This window comes from Sus scrofa, chromosome 14, assembly GCF_054392235.1.
Source record: "Sus scrofa isolate SSC_HxYL_T2T_F1_AM1 chromosome 14, Sscrofa_HxYL_maternal_Yorkshire_Landrace_v2.0, whole genome shotgun sequence".
Taxonomy (NCBI): domain Eukaryota; kingdom Metazoa; phylum Chordata; class Mammalia; order Artiodactyla; family Suidae; genus Sus; species Sus scrofa.
Genome location: NC_139396.1, coordinates 52285451 through 52303846, shown reverse-complemented (window position 1 = coordinate 52303846; position 18396 = coordinate 52285451). Strand labels below are relative to the sequence as shown.

The 18396-nt window shown below is 46.9% G+C and overlaps 1 protein-coding gene across 29 annotated transcripts in view; it reads right to left on the bottom strand.

The window, feature by feature from the left end:
- The window catches only part of KDM2B (lysine demethylase 2B), a 145830-nt gene that overhangs the window by 123330 nt on the left and 4104 nt on the right, over positions 1-18396 (bottom strand). For 19 of the 29 annotated variants that reach the window (XM_084996127.1, XM_084996087.1, XM_021073422.2 and 16 more), the window contains exons 3-4: positions 17875-17953; positions 15255-15301 (exon numbers count right to left, since the gene is read on the bottom strand). Coding sequence is in view for 19 of the 29 variants with exons in the window: in XM_084996087.1 (XP_084852213.1) it covers positions 15255-15301; positions 17875-17953 (126 nt within the window). In the remaining 10 variants the exon portion in view is untranslated. The remainder of the gene's footprint in view (positions 1-15254; positions 15302-17874; positions 17954-18396) is intronic. The other 10 variants (XM_084996094.1, XM_084996096.1, XM_084996098.1 and 7 more) reach the window with 1 other exon arrangement.

Here is an 18396-nt window from a genome sequence, read left to right as displayed (position 1 = left end):
CACACAATGATTTTTAGCCTAGTTCTTTTTTTTTTGGTCTTTTTGTCCTTTTAGGGCCGCACCCATGGCACATGGAGGTTCCCAGGCTAGGGGTCTAAGCGGAACTGTTGCTGCCAGCCTACACCAGAGCCACAGCATCGCCAGATCCAAGCCATGTCTTCAACCTACACCACAGCTCACGGCAACTCCAGATCCTTAACCCACTGAGGGAGGCCAGGGATCGAACCTGAAACCTTGTGGTTCCTAGTTGGATTCATCTCTGCTGTGCCACACGGGAACTCTTTTTTTTAATTTTTTAATTTTTTGGAGTTCCCACTGTGGCACAATAGGATCAGCGGTGTCTTGGGAGCACTGGGATGCAGGTTCAATCCCTGGCACAGCACAGTGGGTTAAAGATCCGCCGTTGCTGTGGCTGCAGTTTAGTTCACACCTGTGTCACACCCACAATTTACAGAGGTTCCCCAGACCAGGGATCAAATCCACACCACAGCAGTGACTGAGCTACCAGGGAACTCCTAGCCTAGTTTTTAAATGCTCTCAGATGATCTTTTTAAATGTGAACTGGAGGGAGTAGGAGGAAGAGGGAAGAGATGGAGAGGGGTCACTGGGGACAAGTGAGGCCTGCTAGTCCCTTTCAGTCTGAGCATTAGGTTCGTCTTCTCAGCTTCCCAGTCTGATCTGCCACTGGTGGGAAAGGGGCACTTGGACTGGTCTCCAAGCAGGAAGCTCAACCCAGCGAAGGCGGCAGTGTCCCAAAGGGACAGAAGGGACAGGTCAGTGCTAAGAATGGAATGTGGCGATCCAAGCTCTGGGGAACAGCCACCCCTGGGGCAGGTGAGGGGGACAAGGTGCCTGCAGGGGTTCCACAGCGCTGGAACTCAGGCCCCTGAAGTCAATGGGTTATGGGAGAAATTTTCCTGGGCCACAGTGGTGCCTGGAGTTCTTAAGTAGGGCAACAGCTCAGCAGCCCCCTCCCCGCCTCTCTCCCTCCTCCTCCCTCCCAGTCCCATTGGTTTTCTGGGCTCACCAGCTCCATGCACAATCAACAAATTCCATGGCATAAATTAATCCATGGCCTCATAGCCCTTGCTTTGAAGGTTCCATCAATCAGCTCCAAGAGCCATGGGCTCACAACCAGGAGCAGGGTGCAAAGTCACCTTGAAGGCTGTAAAGCATGCAGGGGCACTGAGTCCAAACTCCACCTGAGCCCGCTCTACAGAGAGTACACGCAAGTGTCCTGTATCATAGTTCTGGAAGCTTCTCTGTCATCCTCAAGTTTCTGGCTTTTTTTTTTTTTGGCCATACCCACTGCATGCAGAAATCCCCAGGGCAGGGATCAAACCAGCACCATAGCAGTGACAACACCAGGTCCTTAACCCACTATGCCACCAGGAAATTCCTGAGCTGGTTTTTTATTCTGCTTTTTGGGTGCATCTCCTCATCCATCTCACAGAGGCAGTGATTATTAGCAAGAGGACAGGCCATGGTTTGGATCCTGCTCTACTATTTCCCAGCAGTGAGGCCTTAGGGATAACCCTGAACCTTTCCAGGCCTCAGTTTGTTCATATGCAAAGTGGAGATAATAGGACTGGCCCTAATGGCCTGACACAATTATTGGAAGCACTTTATAAACTTAAAAACAGGGGTCCTTGGAGTTCCTGTCATGGCTCAGTGGTTAACGAATCCGACTAGGAACCATGAGGTTGCAGGTTCCATCCCTGGCCTTGTTCAGTGTGTCAAGGCGTTGTTGTGAGCTATGGTGTAGGCTGCAGATGCGGCTTGGATCCCGCGTTGCTGTAGCTGTGGGGGTAGCTACAGCTCCGATGAGACCCCTAGCTTAGGAACCTCCATGTGCCGCAGAAGTGGCCCTAGAAATAGCAAAAAGACAAAAAAAAAAAGAAAGGAAGAAAAAAAAAGCAGGGGTCCTAGTGAGGACACTATCCGAAATTGAAGGTGCAAAGGTACGGGAAAGAGAGGGCCCGGGGCTTAGTCACTGCACAACTTGGGACAGATCTCTGCCCACATTTAGGCCTCAGTTTCCTCTTTGTGAAATAAGAGGATACTTGCAAAGGTCCACAGGTTTTCCCTGAGCACTATATCTTCTGACACCCTCACCTTTGCACCTTTTAAAATTATCCCCAAGAGATTCCTTGGTGGCTTTGCTGTGGCAAAGGTTCAATCCCTGGCCCAGGAACTTCTGCATGCTGTGGGCACAGCCGAAAAAGAATTATCCCCAAGACAGTGCCAGGTTGTCCTCTGTGCCCTGGGCTTAAGACTCTGACCCTCATAGATAAATGGGCATATGAAGATACGGGGAGTCCCTGCTGTGGTGCAGTGGGTTAAGGATCTGTTGTTGCCACAGCTGTGGCTCAGGTTGAAGCTACAGCTCGGATTTGATCCCTGGTCTGGGAACTTCCATGTGCCACAGGTGCAGCCAAAATAAATAAATAAAAGCAGATACAGGGGTTCCCACTGTGGCCCAACAGGATAGGCGGCATCTCTGGAGAAATGGGACACAGATCTGATTCCCAGCCTGGCACAGTGGGTAAAGGATCCAGTGTTGCCGCAGCTGTGGTGTAGGTTAAAACTATGGCTTAGATCTGATCCCTGGCCCAGGGAACTCCATGTACCTCAGGGCAGCCCAAAAAAGAAAAAAAAAAAAAAAGAAGAAGAAGAAGAAGAAAAAGATACAAAACCTGGACTGACAAACCAGGCCTGAACCCAATCAGGCAAGAAAATCCAAAAGACACCCTCACCAACAGCAACAAAGATTTCTGGATGAGGAGATACTGAGTAGCGTGCCCAAGTTAAGAAAACAGCTCTATAGTCAAATATGGGCACAAATCTCAGCTCTTCCACACACTAACTATTCAACTGTGGACAAGTCACTCTGAGCCTCAGTTTTGACATATATAAAATGGGAGTAGTGAAAAATAGGGTTTTATGTGGATTAGACCAAAAAAAAGTGTAGGAAAGATCCTTGGCTATGAAGATCTCAGTAAAAAAATAGTTAATGCTATTATTTATATTCTAAGGAGCTACACCACAGGGGAGAGATTCCCATGAGGCAAATAGGGACAGAAGCAAGGACAGTTCCCCTGGGCTCCCAGCACCATCAAGATTTTGATTTTTCGGAGTTCCCTTGGTGGCTCAGTGGTTAACGCATCCAACTAGGAACCATGAGGTTGCAGGTTCGGTCCCTGCCCTTGCTCAGTGGGTTAAGGATCCAGCATTGCCGTGAGCTGTGTAGGTTGCAGACGTGGCTCGGATCCCGAGTTGCTGTGGCTCTGGCGTAGGCCGGTGGCTGCAGCTCCGATTTGACCCCTAGCCTGGGAACCTCCATATGCTGCAGGAGCGGCCCTAGAAAAGACAAAAAAAAAAAAAAAAAAGATTTTGATTTTTTTTTTTTTTTTTTTTTTTTTTTTTTTTGCTTTTGTTATAGGGCCACACCTGCAGCAAAAGCAAGTTCCCAGGCTAAGGGTCCAATCAGAGCTGCAACTGCCTGTCTACACCACAGACACAGCAACGTGGGATCTGAGCCACATCTGTGACCTACAGTGCAGCTCATAGAAATGCCAGATCCTTAACCCACTGATCTAGGTCAGGGAGCGAACCCAAATCCTCAAGGATACTAGTCAGGTTTGTTACCGCTAAACCAAAATAGGAACTCCAAAATTTTTATTTTAGAGTACCAAATTTCTAGGAAAAAGGAAATAGGACCAATCAGTGAGGTGGGTATTTATTTTAGTGAAAAAAACATACCTGAAAACATAATTGAACCCTCAGGAACTTCCTCCCTTGGGATCCTCAGCTCTTCTGACTTCATGAACCTGCATTTCTATCCGCCCTGCTAGGTCAATGCCTCCCTCCTAGCTGTCCAACAGGAGCGTCACTCTGGAGCTCAAATTCAATGTGGACAGAACTGAACTCATCTACACCCCTCCAGGTCCACGTTTCCCCCTGGGTTGTGTTACAAGCATCATTTCCCAATTGCTGAAATTTAAACCTACATCTGAATCTGATGGGCCATCTACTGCTGGGCCGCTTGCAAGTCACACCTTTCCGGGCCTTAGTTTTGCCCACCTGTGAAATGGGAAAGCACAACTAGGAGAGTTCTAAAAACTATTCCAGAGTTCAACATTTTTCAAAGTGTATGATTTTTTTTTTTTTGGTCTTTTTGTCTTTTGTTGTTGTTGCTATTTCTTGGGCCGCTCCCGCGGCATATGGAAGTTCCCAGGCTAGGGGTCGAATCGGAGCTGTAGCCACCGGCCTACGCCAGAGCCACAGCAACGCGGGATCCGAGCCGCGTCTGCAACCTCCACCACAGCTCAGGGCAACGCCGGATCGTTAACCCACTGAGCAAGGGCAGGGACCGAACCCGCAACCTCATGGTTCCTAGTCGGATTCGTTAACCACTGCGCCACGACGGGAACTCCCAAAGTCTATGATTTTAAACCAACTTTTAAAAGGTCTGAGGAGGGGAGAGGGATAAACTAGGACTATGGGATTAACAGATACAAACTACTTTACAAAAAAATAGACAGGCAAGAAAGATTTACTGTATGACAGGGGGAAATATATCCAATATCTTATAATAACCTATCACAGAAAACAACCAAAAAAAAATTTATATATATATATATATATATATATATATAGGAGTTCCCGTTGTGGCTCAGTGGCTAACAAATCCGACTAGAAACCATGAGGTTGCAGGTTCAATCCCTGGCCTTGCTCAGTGAGTCAAGGATCCAGCGTTGCCATGAGCTGTGGTGTAGGTCACAGATGTGGCTTGGATCCCGAGTTGCTATGGCTCTGCGTAGGTTGGTAGCTACAGCTCCAATCGGACCCCTAGCCTGGGAACCTCCATATGTCATGGGAGCGGCCCAAGAAATGGCAAGAAGACAAAGAAAAAAAAAAAAAAAATATATATATATATATATGAATCACTCTGTTACAGAGCTCAAATTAACACAGTATGGTAAGACAGTCATACTTCAATTTTAAAAATAGACTAGTAAAGGAGTTACCACTGTAACACAACGGAATCAGTGGCATCTCTGCAGCAATGGGATACAGATACAACCCCTGGCTCAGTACATTGGGTTAAGGATTGGGATTGCTACAGCTGCAGCATAGGTTGCAGCTATGGCTCGGATCTGATTCCTGGCCCGGGAGCTCCATATGCTGCAAGGTGGCCAAAACATGAAAAAAAAAAAAAAAAAAGACTAGCAAAAATAAAAAATTAAAAATAAATAAAAGTTCTGGGGAGGAAGTTCCCTGTGGCTCTGTCTAAGCAGGTTAAGGATCCAGTGTGGTCACTGCAGTGGCACTGGTTGCTGGTGAGGTATGGGTTCAATCACTGGCCCAGGAAACTTCGGTATGCCACAGGTGCAACCAAAAAAAAAAAAAAAAAAGATGAAGAAAAACAGGACTGTTTGGGGAAAAATTAGCCAACTTTGATTTCTAAGGCATGAGATTTTAGTCTTCTCCCTAAACAGAGCCAGTCAAGGGTAGAGTCTATGCCTCAAGAGTCCCCTAACCCCAGTATCTTGCACAGGGCCGGACACACACAGAAATCCAGCAAATCTGTGAGTGAAGAATGCACGGAGGAAGGTTAAAGTTGGGAAATCATGAAACAAAAGCATGGGCTTTGGAAACAGCCGGGTCCTGTCTGCATTGCCCACTCACTAGCCATGTGGGCAGCTCCCTCTGAGCCTCAGATCTCCATCTGGAGAAGTGAACAATACATAGTTTATATGATTATTGGTGAGGGCAAAATGAGGTCATATAAACATACTGTAAAAGATAGGTGATTGCTACTCCAATTGGATGAATAAAGAAATACTGAATGAAGTGATTGGTCATGAAGATTTTTCCAACAAAGCATGATTGGCTTGGGTACCCCCACTAGAGAAAAAAAAAAATAGATAATATGCATATCCCCCCCGTAGCCATGGGCCCCTCCCATCTCTCAGTGATATAAGCATGGACAAGGAGTGGGGACCCTGCACTTTATGGATATGTCTTTGGTTTGCTTTTCTTTTTAGGGCTGCACCCAAGGTACCTTAAGTTCCCAGGCTAGGGATCGAATTAGAGCTGCAGTTGCTGGCCTACACCACAGCCACAGCAACCCCGGATCTGAACCACATCTGTGACCTACACCACAACTCAAGGCAAACGGCAGATCCTTAACCCACTGGGCGGGGCCAGGGGGTCAAAACCCAAATCCTCATGGATACTAGTCGAGTTCTTAACCCATTGAACCATGATGGGAACTTCTGTTTGTTTTGGCCGAGCCCAAGGCATGTGGAAGTTCCCGGGCCAGAGATCAAACCTGTGCCATGGTAGCAATGCAAGCCACTGAAGTGACAACACTGGATCCTTAACCCAATGCACCACAAGGGAGCTCCTGGATATGTCTTCTCAGAAGGTAAAAGCATCTTCAAAGACAATTAAAATTATCTCTTCCCCAATCTCCCAACCTATAGATGTGAAAATAACCTAGTCTTCTTTTATTTTTATTTATTTATTTATTTATTTATTTTTTGCTATTTCTTTGGGCCGCTCCCGTGGCATATGGAGGTTCCCAGGCTAGGGGTCCAATCGGAGCTGTAGCCACTGGCCTACGCCTGAGCCACAGCAACGCGCGCGGGATCCGAGCCGCGTCTGCAACCTACACCACAGCTCACGGCAACGCCGGATTGTTAACCCACTGAGAAAGGGCAGGGACCAAACCCGCAACCTCATGGTTACTAGTCGGATTCGTTAACCACTGCACCACGACGGGAACTCCCTATTTTTATTTATTTATTTATTTTTGCTATTTAGGGCCACACCCGTGGTACATGGAGGTTCCCAGGCTAGGAGTTGAATCAAAGCTACAGCTGCCAGCCACAGCCGCGCCAGATCCAAGCCGCATCTGCAACCTACACCACAGTTCACAGCAACACCGGATCCTTAACCCACTGAGTGAGGCCAGGGATCAAACACATAACCTCATGGTTCCTAGTTGGATTCATTTCCACAGAGCCACGATGGGAACTCCCCCCAGTCTTCTTTTTTTTTTTTTTTGTCTTTTTTTTTTTTGCTATTTCTTGGACCGCTCCTGCGGCATATGGAGGTTCCCAGGCTAGGGGTCCAATCGGAGCTGTAGCCACTGGCCTACACCAGAGCCACAGCAACACGCGGGATCCAAGCCGCATCTGCGACCTACACCACAGCTCACGGCAACGCCGGATCGTTAACCCACTGAGCAAGGGCAGGGATCGAACCCAAAACCTCATGGTTCCTAGTCGGATTCGCTAACCACTGTGCCACGACGGGAACTCCCCCCAGTCTTCTTGAATGAACTATCTAGGACAGAAATCCTGGGGGTGGGGGGCACATATCAGAGCATCAAACGGAATGCAGTTAGCCTAATTCACAACAAAGGTAACAATTCAGTACCATGGGGAGAGGGTGTATTTTCAATAATAGTGCTGATCAATTGGATATCCCCATAGGAAAAAAAAAAGGATCTTGACTTCTTTCTCACAACCAACACAAAAATCAATTCAGGAGTTCCCATCGTGGCTCAGCGGTTAACAAACCCAACTAGCATCCATGAGGACACAGGTTCAATCCCTGGCCTCACTCAGTGGGTTAAGGATCCAGTGTTGCTGGGAGCTGTGGTGTAGGTCACAGATGCAGCTCAGATCTCGTGTTGCTGTGGCTGTGGTATAGGCCAGCCGCTACAGCTCCGATTCGATCTCTAGCCTGGGAATCTCCACATGCTGCTGGTGCAGCCCTAAAAGACAAAAAGACCCAAAAAAAAAAAAAAAAATCAATTCCAGATGAACTATAGATGCGAATGTGAGAGCTCAAACAACAAAGCTTTGCAAGACCAACATGAGTATCTTCGTGACCTTGACGTATACAAAATTTTACTAATTCACAAGACATAAAATCAATCAATAGACCAAGAAGAGCTAAACAGTCCTTGTTAAAATTAAGAATGTCTGCTTATTCAAAAACATCTTTAAAAGTATGAAAAGGCAACCCAGGGATTTCCTGCCATGGCTCAGTGGAAATGAATCTGCCTAGCATCCCTGGGGATGAGGGTTTCAGTGGGTTGAGGATCCACCATTGCCGTGAGCTGTGGTGTAGGTCACAGGCACGGCTCAAATCTGGCATTGCTGTGGCTGTGGTGTAGGCCGGCAGCTACACCTCCAATTCAGCCCCTAGCCTGGGAACCTTCATATGCCAAGGGTACAGCCCTAAAAAGACTAAAAAAGGGGCAACCCAGGAGTTCCCATTGTGGCCCAGCGGTAATGAACATGACTAGTATCCATAAGGATGAGGGTTCAATCCCTAGCCTCACTCAGTAAGTTAAATATCCAGCATGGCTGTGGCTATGGCGTACGTAGGCCAGCAGCTTTAGCTCCAATTCAACCCCGAGCCTGGGAACTTCAATATGCTGCATGTGCACCACTAAAAAAAAAAAACAGTAGGAGATGATTCTGGACTGTGTACTGACATCTGGAATACAGAAAGAAACTATATTATGGGCTGACCTGTGTCCTCCAGATTGGTGTTTTTCTAACTCCCAGTAACTCAATATGTAACCATGTTTGGAAATAAAGTCTTTAAAGAGGTAATTAAGTCAAAATGAGGACTTTCGGGTGGCCCCTAATCCAGTAAGACTGGTGTTCTCATAAAAGGAAGAGACTGGAACAGATACACACAGAGGGAAGCCCATATGAAGACATAGGGAGAAGATGACTGTCTATAAACCAAGGAGAAAGACCTTCGAAGAAACTAACCCTGCCGACACCTTGATCTTGTACTTCTAGCTCCAGAATTATGAGAAAATAAATTTCTGCTGTTTCAGTCACCAATCAGTGGTACTCTGTTTGGCCCTAGGCAACTGACACATCTTACGATCAATATGATCGTAAGATCAAGAGACCATCTTTGAGTTCCCATCGTGGCTCAGTAGCAATGAACCCGACTGGTATCCATGAGGACTCGAGTGCGATCCCTGGCTTCCCTCAGTGTGTTAAGGATCTAGTGTTACCATGAGCTGCAGTCTAAGTTGCAGACAAGGCTCGGATCCTGCGTTGCTGTGGCTGTGGTGCAGGCTGACAGCTGTAGCTCTGATTTGACCCCTAGCCTGGGAACTTCCATATGCCAAGAGTTATGGGAAAAAAATTATAATAATAATTTTAAAATAATAATAAATAAATAAATAAGAGACAATCTTTTAAAATAATGGAGAAAAGACTTGCTCAGTCATTTCACCAAAGATATCCAGGAGTTTCCACTGTGGTACCATGGGTTAAGAATCAGACTGCAGTGGCAGATCCCCCTTGAGTGCCCACTTGCATCTCTCACAAGCGTCCTATCTTAATAAATCTATTCCTTGCCCAAAAAAAAAAGAATCAGAATGCAGCGATTTGGGCCACTGCAGAGGCATCGGTTCTATCCCTGGCTGGCACAGCCGTAAAAAAAAGAGAAGATATTCAAAGAGCAAGTGAACATAGGAAATGGAGCTCAATCTCATTAGTCATTAGAAAAATGCTAGAAATTCCTGCTGTGGTGCAGCAGGTTAAGGATCCAGCATTGGCACAGCTGTGGCCTAGGTTACAGCTGCAGCTCAGATTTGATCCCTGGCCTGGGTACTTCCATATGCCATGGGTGCAGCCAAAATAAAATAAAGACAGAAAGAAAGAAAAGAAGGGAGAAAGGGAGGAAGGAAGGAAGGTGCCAACTGAAACACAATGAAAGAGAACTACACTCCCATCACCATGAAGGCACAACAACAATGAAAAGGTTGAACGCACAAACTCTTGGTGAGGATATGGAGCAATAAGAACCAGAACGATCCCTCTGGACAATTACTCGACGGTCTGTACTAAAATTGAACATATATGCAACTCTATGACTCAAGCCCTTCTGCTCTCAAGTATACACTCAATGGAAACACATCAATTTGTTCACCAATCATGCCTAGCACGTTCACAGCAGCACTATGCATACGGCCCAAAACTGGCAGCTACCCAAGTGCCCACTAATAATAGAATAAATAAATCGTTAAATAATCACATAATGGAAAATTATATAGCAATGAGAATAAATCGCCTCCAAATCCACACAACAATATGGATGAATCCTGTAAATACAAAGTTGAGTGAAAGAAGCTGAAACCAAAAGAGGACAGACGTCCTGTACAATTCCACCGACATAAAATATGAAAATGGGCAAAATTCATTCACACCATTAGAAGTCAGGTTATACAACGGCAGAGGATAGTGACTGGATGGGAATTCAATGGGGGTTGATTCTGGAGTTCCAGTATCCTGGCATATCCAATCTATTAAAATTAATCAAACTATACAGTTACCATATGGGTACTAGTCTATATGTAATTTAGACTTCAATAACAAGCTTTTAAAAAGGAATGTATATTACACATGTATGACTCGGTCACTTTGATGAACTACAGAAATTGGCAAGGTTCTATAAATCAACTATACGTTAATAAAAAATTAGGGAGTTCTTGTCGTGGCTCAGCGGTTAATGAACCCGACCAGTACCCATGAGGATGCAGGTTCGATCCCTGGCCTTGCTCAGTGAGTCAAGGACCCAGCATTGCTGTGATCTGTGGTGTAGGTCGAAGACGCGGCTCAGATCCCAGGTTGCTGTGGTATAGGCCAGCAGCTGTAGCTCCCACTGGACCCCTACTGTGGGAACTTCCATGTGCGGCCCGAAAAAGACTGAAATAAAATAAATAAAACAAAATAAAATAAAAAGCTTTTAAGACATTCTATGGTGGCCAAGTGGGTTAAGGATCTGGCGTTGTCACAGCAGTGACTCGGGTCACCACTGTGGCATGGGTTCAATCCCTAGCCTGGGAACCTCCACATGCTGTGCACAGCCAAAAAAAAAAAATAGATATGCCTAAGATCATATCCTGAACTTATTACATCAACCAATGAATTCCGTTTTGCTTAGGGCAGACTGAGAGACATGTGTCACTTACGTCACTAGGACAAATGGTCCCCACTGCCAGTCTCCAAAAACTTGTGTGTATGCTCAGAGACTTAAAACAGGTATAGTAGGGGGTTCCCACTGTGGCTCAGCAGTAACGAATCTGACTCTTACCTATGAGGATGGAGGTTCAATCCCTGGCCTTGCTCAGTGGGTTAAGGACCCAGCATTGCCGTGAGGTGGTATAGGTGGCAGACACGGGCATTGCTGTGGTGGAGGCAGCTCCAATTCAACACCTAGCATGGGAACTTCCATGTGCCTAGTATGTAGCCCTAAAAGGCAAAAAAAAAAAAAAATCAGGCATAGTAAACCCCATGCCACTAAAGGCATCCTTGCAGTGTCAAAGCAGGCTCTACTTTCACAGAGCATTTTCACATCCGCCAATTCCCTTTGATCATCGCAGAAATGCAAAGAGACACTGGCTGCAAAGTTCCCACTTTCTTTGCTATCCCAGACTTTTCTAGAGCACACAAGGACGTCAGGACTATCCAATTGAATCTTCTTGCTCTCACAATGATGAGAATGAGGCTCAAGGAGGAGTTCCCATTGTGGTGCAACAGAAATGAATCCGACTAGAAACTATGAGGTTGTGGGTTCAATCCCTGGCCTCGCTCAGTGGGTTAAGGATGTGGCGTTGCCATGAGCTGTGGTGTAGGTCGCAGACACGGCTCGGATCTGGCATTGCTGTGGCTGTGGTGTAGGCCGGCAGCTACAGCTCTGATTAGATTCCTAGCCTGGGAATCTCCATATGCTATGGGTGCGGCCCTAAAAAGACAAAAAATAAAATAAAATAAAATTTTCCTCAAAAGGGCCAGAGTCAACATTATGAAGCCTGAGGTATCATCTAAAGCCCAGATTTGAGAATCTGGCTTTAATTTTGTTCAGAAAGAGAATCTCATCAGATCCACATCTCGCTGTCAGAATAATTGGGAACATTTACTGAGCACATCTAGTGCAATGCTAAGCATTAGTTTATTCTCTTTATTTATTTTTTTTTTTCTCTTTTTTGGCCTACCTGTAGCATATGGAGTTTCTGGGCCAGGGATCAGATCCGAGCCACAGCTGTGACCTACGCCACAGCTGCGGCAATGCCAGATCCTTTAATCCACTGTGCCAGAGTGGGGATGGGACCTTCGTCCTGGCGCTCCAGACATACCACCAATCTTGTTGCACCACAGTGGGAACTCCATCACTGATTCTCTTTTAGGATCCTTATTTGAGGCAGATTCTGCTATCAGCTCCATTTTGCAGATGAGGAAACTGAAGCGTAAGCAGGTTAAGGAGCTTGTCCCAAATCCCTCAGTCAAGTAGCAGGGCTGAGACCCAACAACAAAGGCTGGGGCTGGGTTGAGGCACCAGAGAGATTTACCTGTGCCAAGAGTTGATTATGGGGTTCACCACCTCATCTTGTGCCTATTGCTGCCTCCTTTGTAACATTTACTTCCTTAGCACTTCTAGAATCCAGCTTTAAACCCAAACGAACAAACAAAAGCTATCTCCTGAGCATGCCCTCACCAATTAACTGAGATCCTTCTTTTTCCTTTTTTTAGTTTTATGGCTAGACCTGAGGCATACAGATTTTCCCTGCCAGAGATTCCAAGCCACAGCTGCAACCTATGCTGCAGCTTCGGCAATGCTGGATCCTTTAAACCCACTGCACCAGGCCAGGGATCAATTCCACCCCTCCGCAGACCCGAACCACTGCAGTGGGATTCTTCTTTCCGTCTTTTGTTTGTTTGTTGTTTTATAGCCACACCCTTGGCATATGGAAGTTCACAGGCTAGGGGTCGAATTGGAGCTACAGATGCCAGCCTATGCCACAGCAACACCAGATCCAAGCACATCTGTGACCTATGCCACACCTTGGCAATGCCGGAACCTTAACCCACTGAGGGAGGCCAGGGATCAAACACACATACTCATGGACGCTATGTCAGGTTCTTAACCCACTGAGCCATGCAACAGGAATGCCTACAGTCGGATTCTTAACCTACTGCACCATGGTAGGAACTCCAACTGAGATCTTTCTGTCAAGAGCACTATCTCCTCGTAGTCAGCTAATCCTCCCTTGTAAGTTAAGGCATCACTGGGTCAATAATTCAGGCTGGATCATCTGCATACCCAGTGGTCAGCTGCCTTCATCCTCCACATAGCTGTCAGACTCAGCTTTTACTGAACTTAAATCAGATCATACTACTTTCTACCCACCAGGATGGCTAGCATCGAAAAGACAGACACTGGAGTTCCCGTCATGGGTCAGCGGTTAACGAATCTGACCAGGAACCATGAGGTTTCGGGTTTGATCCCTGACCTCGCTCCGTGGGTTAAGGATTCGGCGTTGCCATGAGCTGTGATGTAGGTTGCAGACTTGGCTCAGATCCCACATTGCTGTGGCTCTGGCGTAGGCCAGCAGCAACAGCTCTGATTAGATCCCTAGCCTGGGAACCTCCATATGCCGCGGGTGTGACCCTAGCAAAGACAAAAAGACAAAAAAAAAAAAAAAAAAAAAGACAGACACTAACAAGGACGTGGAAAAATTAGAACCCTCAGACTTTGCTAATGGGAATATGTAAAAGGGCACAGCTGCTTTGCAAAACAGTCTAGCAATTCCTCAGGAGATTAAATATAGTTATCCTATGACCTAGCAATTCCCCGCCTAGGTACATACCAAGAATTGAAAATGTACGTTCACACTAAAACTTGTACATGAATAGTTATAGCAACATATTTCGTAATAACCAAGAAGTAGAAACAACCAAAACGTCCACTAATCGACTAATGGATAATCAAAACATCATCTATCCATATGAAGGGATATCATTCAGACATAGAAAGCAAGAAAGTACTAAAACATGCTGTAACACTAATGAACCTCAAATACATGATGCTCAGTGAAAGATGCCACATACAAAGGACCACATGTTACGATTCCACTTATATGGAATGTCCCGAATAGACAAGCCCAGAGAGACAAAAAACAGATTCGTGATTGCCAGGGGATGGACGGAAAGGGGAAAGCTTACATTAGGGGTAATGAAAGTATTCTGGAATTAACGGTAATGGTTACACAACATAGGGAATATATTTAAAACCACTGAATTGTACACTTTAATGTGGTTCAATGGCGAGTTTTATGGTATGTGAATTCTATCTCAATTTTTTTTTAAATGGTTTAAACTCCTCTTCCCAAGAATATTAATCAGATCACAAAGCTTCCGACTCACCACGTTTCAAAATGCCCCAGTGGTTTGCCATTGTACCAGGAGTCCAACCCAAATTCCCCACCAGAGTCTCTAAGGCCCTACATGGGCCTGGCCATGCAACCTCTACCACTTCCACAATTTCCCCCTCACTCCTTCCATTCCTTCCCCACCTCCTGGCCTTAGCCCTTGTTCATCCCTCAATCTGGAATGTTCTTTCCCACAGCCAGCTTCTCATCTGTTCATGGTCCTTATCACCTCCACCTAGAGGCCCTCCCTGATGACCCCATCTGAAATAAAACACAGCTCCATCAAGCTCCATCCTATTACCCGGATTTATTTCTTCAGGGATCTGGTCTGTCACGTTCATGGTTCTGAATCAGCCTACCATGCAGAAGCTCTGAATGAGCCTGAGAAACACTTCTGAAAAGAATGATGTACTGAACAACCTCCTGGAAAAATCGGAAGTGCCACCTGCTACCTGGTCAGGAGTCCAGAGCACTCAGGGATCAGCCAGGCTCTGCAGGTGTTCAAGGAGTTAATCAGCATTTGCTGGGCACCCAGTGCCAAGCCCCACCCTAGACCTGCCTGGAACCCCAAGAAAACAGGAAGAATGAGTCCCTCCCCCATAAAGTCCGAAAGTCTTTCAGGGGTCACACAGTATTCAGTGTTTACCCAGCAACCCACACAGAGACGCAAAGGCAAGAGCGAAGACTGCCTCGCTGACAGCCAAGCTGGAGGCTAGGGTCCAAATCAGCCTCATAAAACTGCACTGGCAAACACCCTCTAATACAGCTTCTCATGGCTTTGCAATCTGACTGGTTCTTCAGAATGAGACGGTTGCAACTCACACCTGCTCCTGCCTCCTCCCACGGGGACATTCTTTTCAGAGGCAGTTAAGAATCGAAATGGGCAGGTGGTATCAGGCCTCCTCTGCTCCCCACTCCTTTCAGCATCTCCAGGACACACGCACTCACATGCATGCATGCACGCACAGACACACACACACACACAGCAACTTACCCACTAGGAGTTTGACATCTCGGACTGTGAAATCAGGGTCAGGCATCCTGGAAAAAGAGAAGCAAAGACATTTGGTGAGAAGCCAGCAACAATAGGGTAAGACCCAACAATGGGGGCAGGGAAAGGCCGTTTTTCCCAAGAGAGTTCCCTCATTCCCAGGCTGAGAATCCAAAAGGAGATAACTCCAGGGGAGAGTGGTGACCCTCAAGGAAGAGGGTCACCCCCAAACCAAGGGGCAGCTTCTTCTCCTCAATAGGCAAACCAAATCCCTCCCTCTCCCTGATACTTGAATGCATAACTGTTACAGAAAAGAGGATGGGACAGCCACTGTCCACCCCACTTTTCCAGGACAAACTCAAGTGTGCTGTCAAGAATAAGTGCCAGAGTTGGGCATTCGAACACTAGCTTTCTTTAGGGTTGGTAGCTCTCTCCATGGCTCCTCTTCTAGAAAATACTCTCCCTAAGGAGTTGTATGGAGGGTGGGATGCCTTTAAGTTTAGAAGGTAAAAAAAAAATATTACGCCAATTCCAGGGATTTGGTGACACTGGCCCTTTTTTTCTTTTTCCTGTGGCCCTGTGGCATATGGAGTTTCCGGGCCAGGGATCAGATCTCAGCCACAGTCTAAAAGTTAGCCACAGCTGCGGAAATCCAGATCATTAACCCTCTGTGCAGGGCTGGGGATCCATGATCAAAGCTGCATTCTAGTGCTCCCAGATGCCAATTCTCATTGTGCCATAGCGGGAACTCCCATCATCGTTAATTAAGAGTGAACATCACCACATTCATAAGAGCCGGTGTCGGGAGTGTCTGCTGTAGCACAACGGAATCAGCAACATCTTGGGAGCACTGGGATGTGGGTTCAATCCCTGGCACAGTGGGTTAAGGATCTGGCATTGCCACAGCTGTAGCTTAGGTCAAGACTACTGTTGGGTTGGAGTTCCCGTCGTGGCTCAGTGGTTAACGAATCCAACTAGGAACCATGAGGTTGCGGGTTTGATCTCTGGCCTTGCTCAGTGGGTGACGGATCCGGCGTTGCCGTGAGCTGTGGTGTAGGTCGCAGACGCGGCTCGGATCCCGTGCTGCTGTGGCTCTGGTATAGGCCAGTGGCTACAGTTCCGATTAGACCCCTAGCCTGGGAACCTCCATATGCCGCAGAAGTGGCCCTAGAAAAGGCAAAAGACCAAAAAAAAAAAAAAAAAAAAAAAAAAAAAAAAAAAAACGCACTACTGCTGGAATCTGATCCCTGGCCCAGGAACTCCCTATGCCGAGGGACAGCCAAAAAGGAAAAAAGGGGGAAAAAAGAAAGAAAAAAAAATTAACAATGGAGTTCCTGTTGCGGCTCAGTGGTAATGAACCCAACTAGTATTCATGAGGACATGGGTTCCATCCCTGGCCTCGCTCAGTGGGTTAAGGATCCAGCCATGAGCTCTGGTGGAGGCCAGCAGCTGCCACTCAGATTCAACCTGGGGTGCGGCCCTAAAAACACACACAAAAAATTAACGATGCCAAAAGTTTAATTTCTATTCATAGGAATAAGCCTGGCAGTAGATACTGGGGAGGGAGGCAGGCTATGAAGACACCCTCAGCCTTCTCCCCACCCCTGCCCGAGGGGTGGAAACCTGTTCTTCCAGCCAGCTTCCCTGGCCCCCCACCCCCCCCACCCCAAGCTCTGACAGATCTCTGAGAGAATGTAAACCAAACAAGACAGTAGGAAGGCAGGTGCTGGGGCAAGAACAGAAAGGGAAGACAGGGGCCAAGCATCCTGGGAAATGCACCCTCCACAGAAAAGGACAGGTTTCCCACCCAACCCGGAGTCTGAGTAGAAAATGTGTATCTAGGTATCTTGCCTCTGGGCCTAGAGGCTGGCCAACCCCTTCACCGCTCAGAGCCTGCCTGTTTCCTGAATTGGAGGGAGGGCACAGACCTCTTTAGGAAGTTGCTGCATGTAACGGCGGTGGGTTAGGGGAAAAAGCCCACACCGGTGTTTTGTTTTTTTTTTGTTTTTTAATTCTTTTTCTTTTTTGGCCACTCCACAGCATACAGTGGCATTTGGCATTCCTGGGCCAGGGATCAGATCCGAGCTGCAGTTGGGACCTAAGTCGCACTGTTTTTTTTGGTTTGTTTTTGTCTTTTTAGGGCTGCACCAGCAGCATATGGAAGTTCCCAGGCTAGGGGTCAAATTGGAGCTACAGCTGCCAGCCACAGCTACAACCACAGCCACAGCCACAGCAATGTCAGATCCAAGCCACACCTGTGACCTACACCACAGCTCCCAGCAACACTGGATCCTTAACCCACTGAGTGAGGCCAGAGATCGAACACATGTCCTCATGGATGCTAGTCAGGTTTGTTACTGCTGAGCCATGATGGGAACACCTAAGCCACATTGTTTAAGCACACTGTGTCATCACTGCCCAAATTCTCTGAAAATCACAACCCATCTTTGGAGAGTTTTTCCCCTTCATCAGGCCTTGAACAAGGAGATACTATCCCTAAATAATGAAGAAAGATCCTTCTCAGTGATGACAGGAGGGGGGAAAGGGTGGAAGAAATCCACCCCAAGATACAAACTGTGTTAGGGAAGGAGATGGGAAGAAGTGATTAGTTTCAGCAACTTACTTAATTCCAAGTCCATCCTTTTCTCGAAATATCAGGGGAACTCTGAGAGCTTCTCTCTGCACGTACTCATAGTTGAAATCTATTTGGATATTGGAATGAACATAGGATGGTTAAGTCATGAAGGAGCAGATGAACCAGGATCCATTGGTTAGGGGGAGGAAGAAAAATGAAGGGAGAAAGGAAAAGGGTTATACTTGATAACTGGCACCAGCTGCAAGGGCAGGAGCTCCAGAAAATGAGAGAAACTGGATTAGGCAAAGCCCAAGAGAAGCCATGCCAACAACCAGCTCCACTGCCTACTCAGTCTTTCCCTGCATGCCCCACGGGTCAGAACTTGTCAATGAACAGCCCAAGGCCGGGGAGGGAGATTCCTGAAAGAGCCACAGAAAGAGCGCATCACTGCAAAAGAGGGACCAACAGAGAACCACGTCCCAAGCTGAGCTCAGAGAGTAAAGGAACTGCCACCTGGGAGGCTCTGAAGCCTCTGAGAGGAAGCAGGGAGGAGGGTTCTCATTGTAGCTG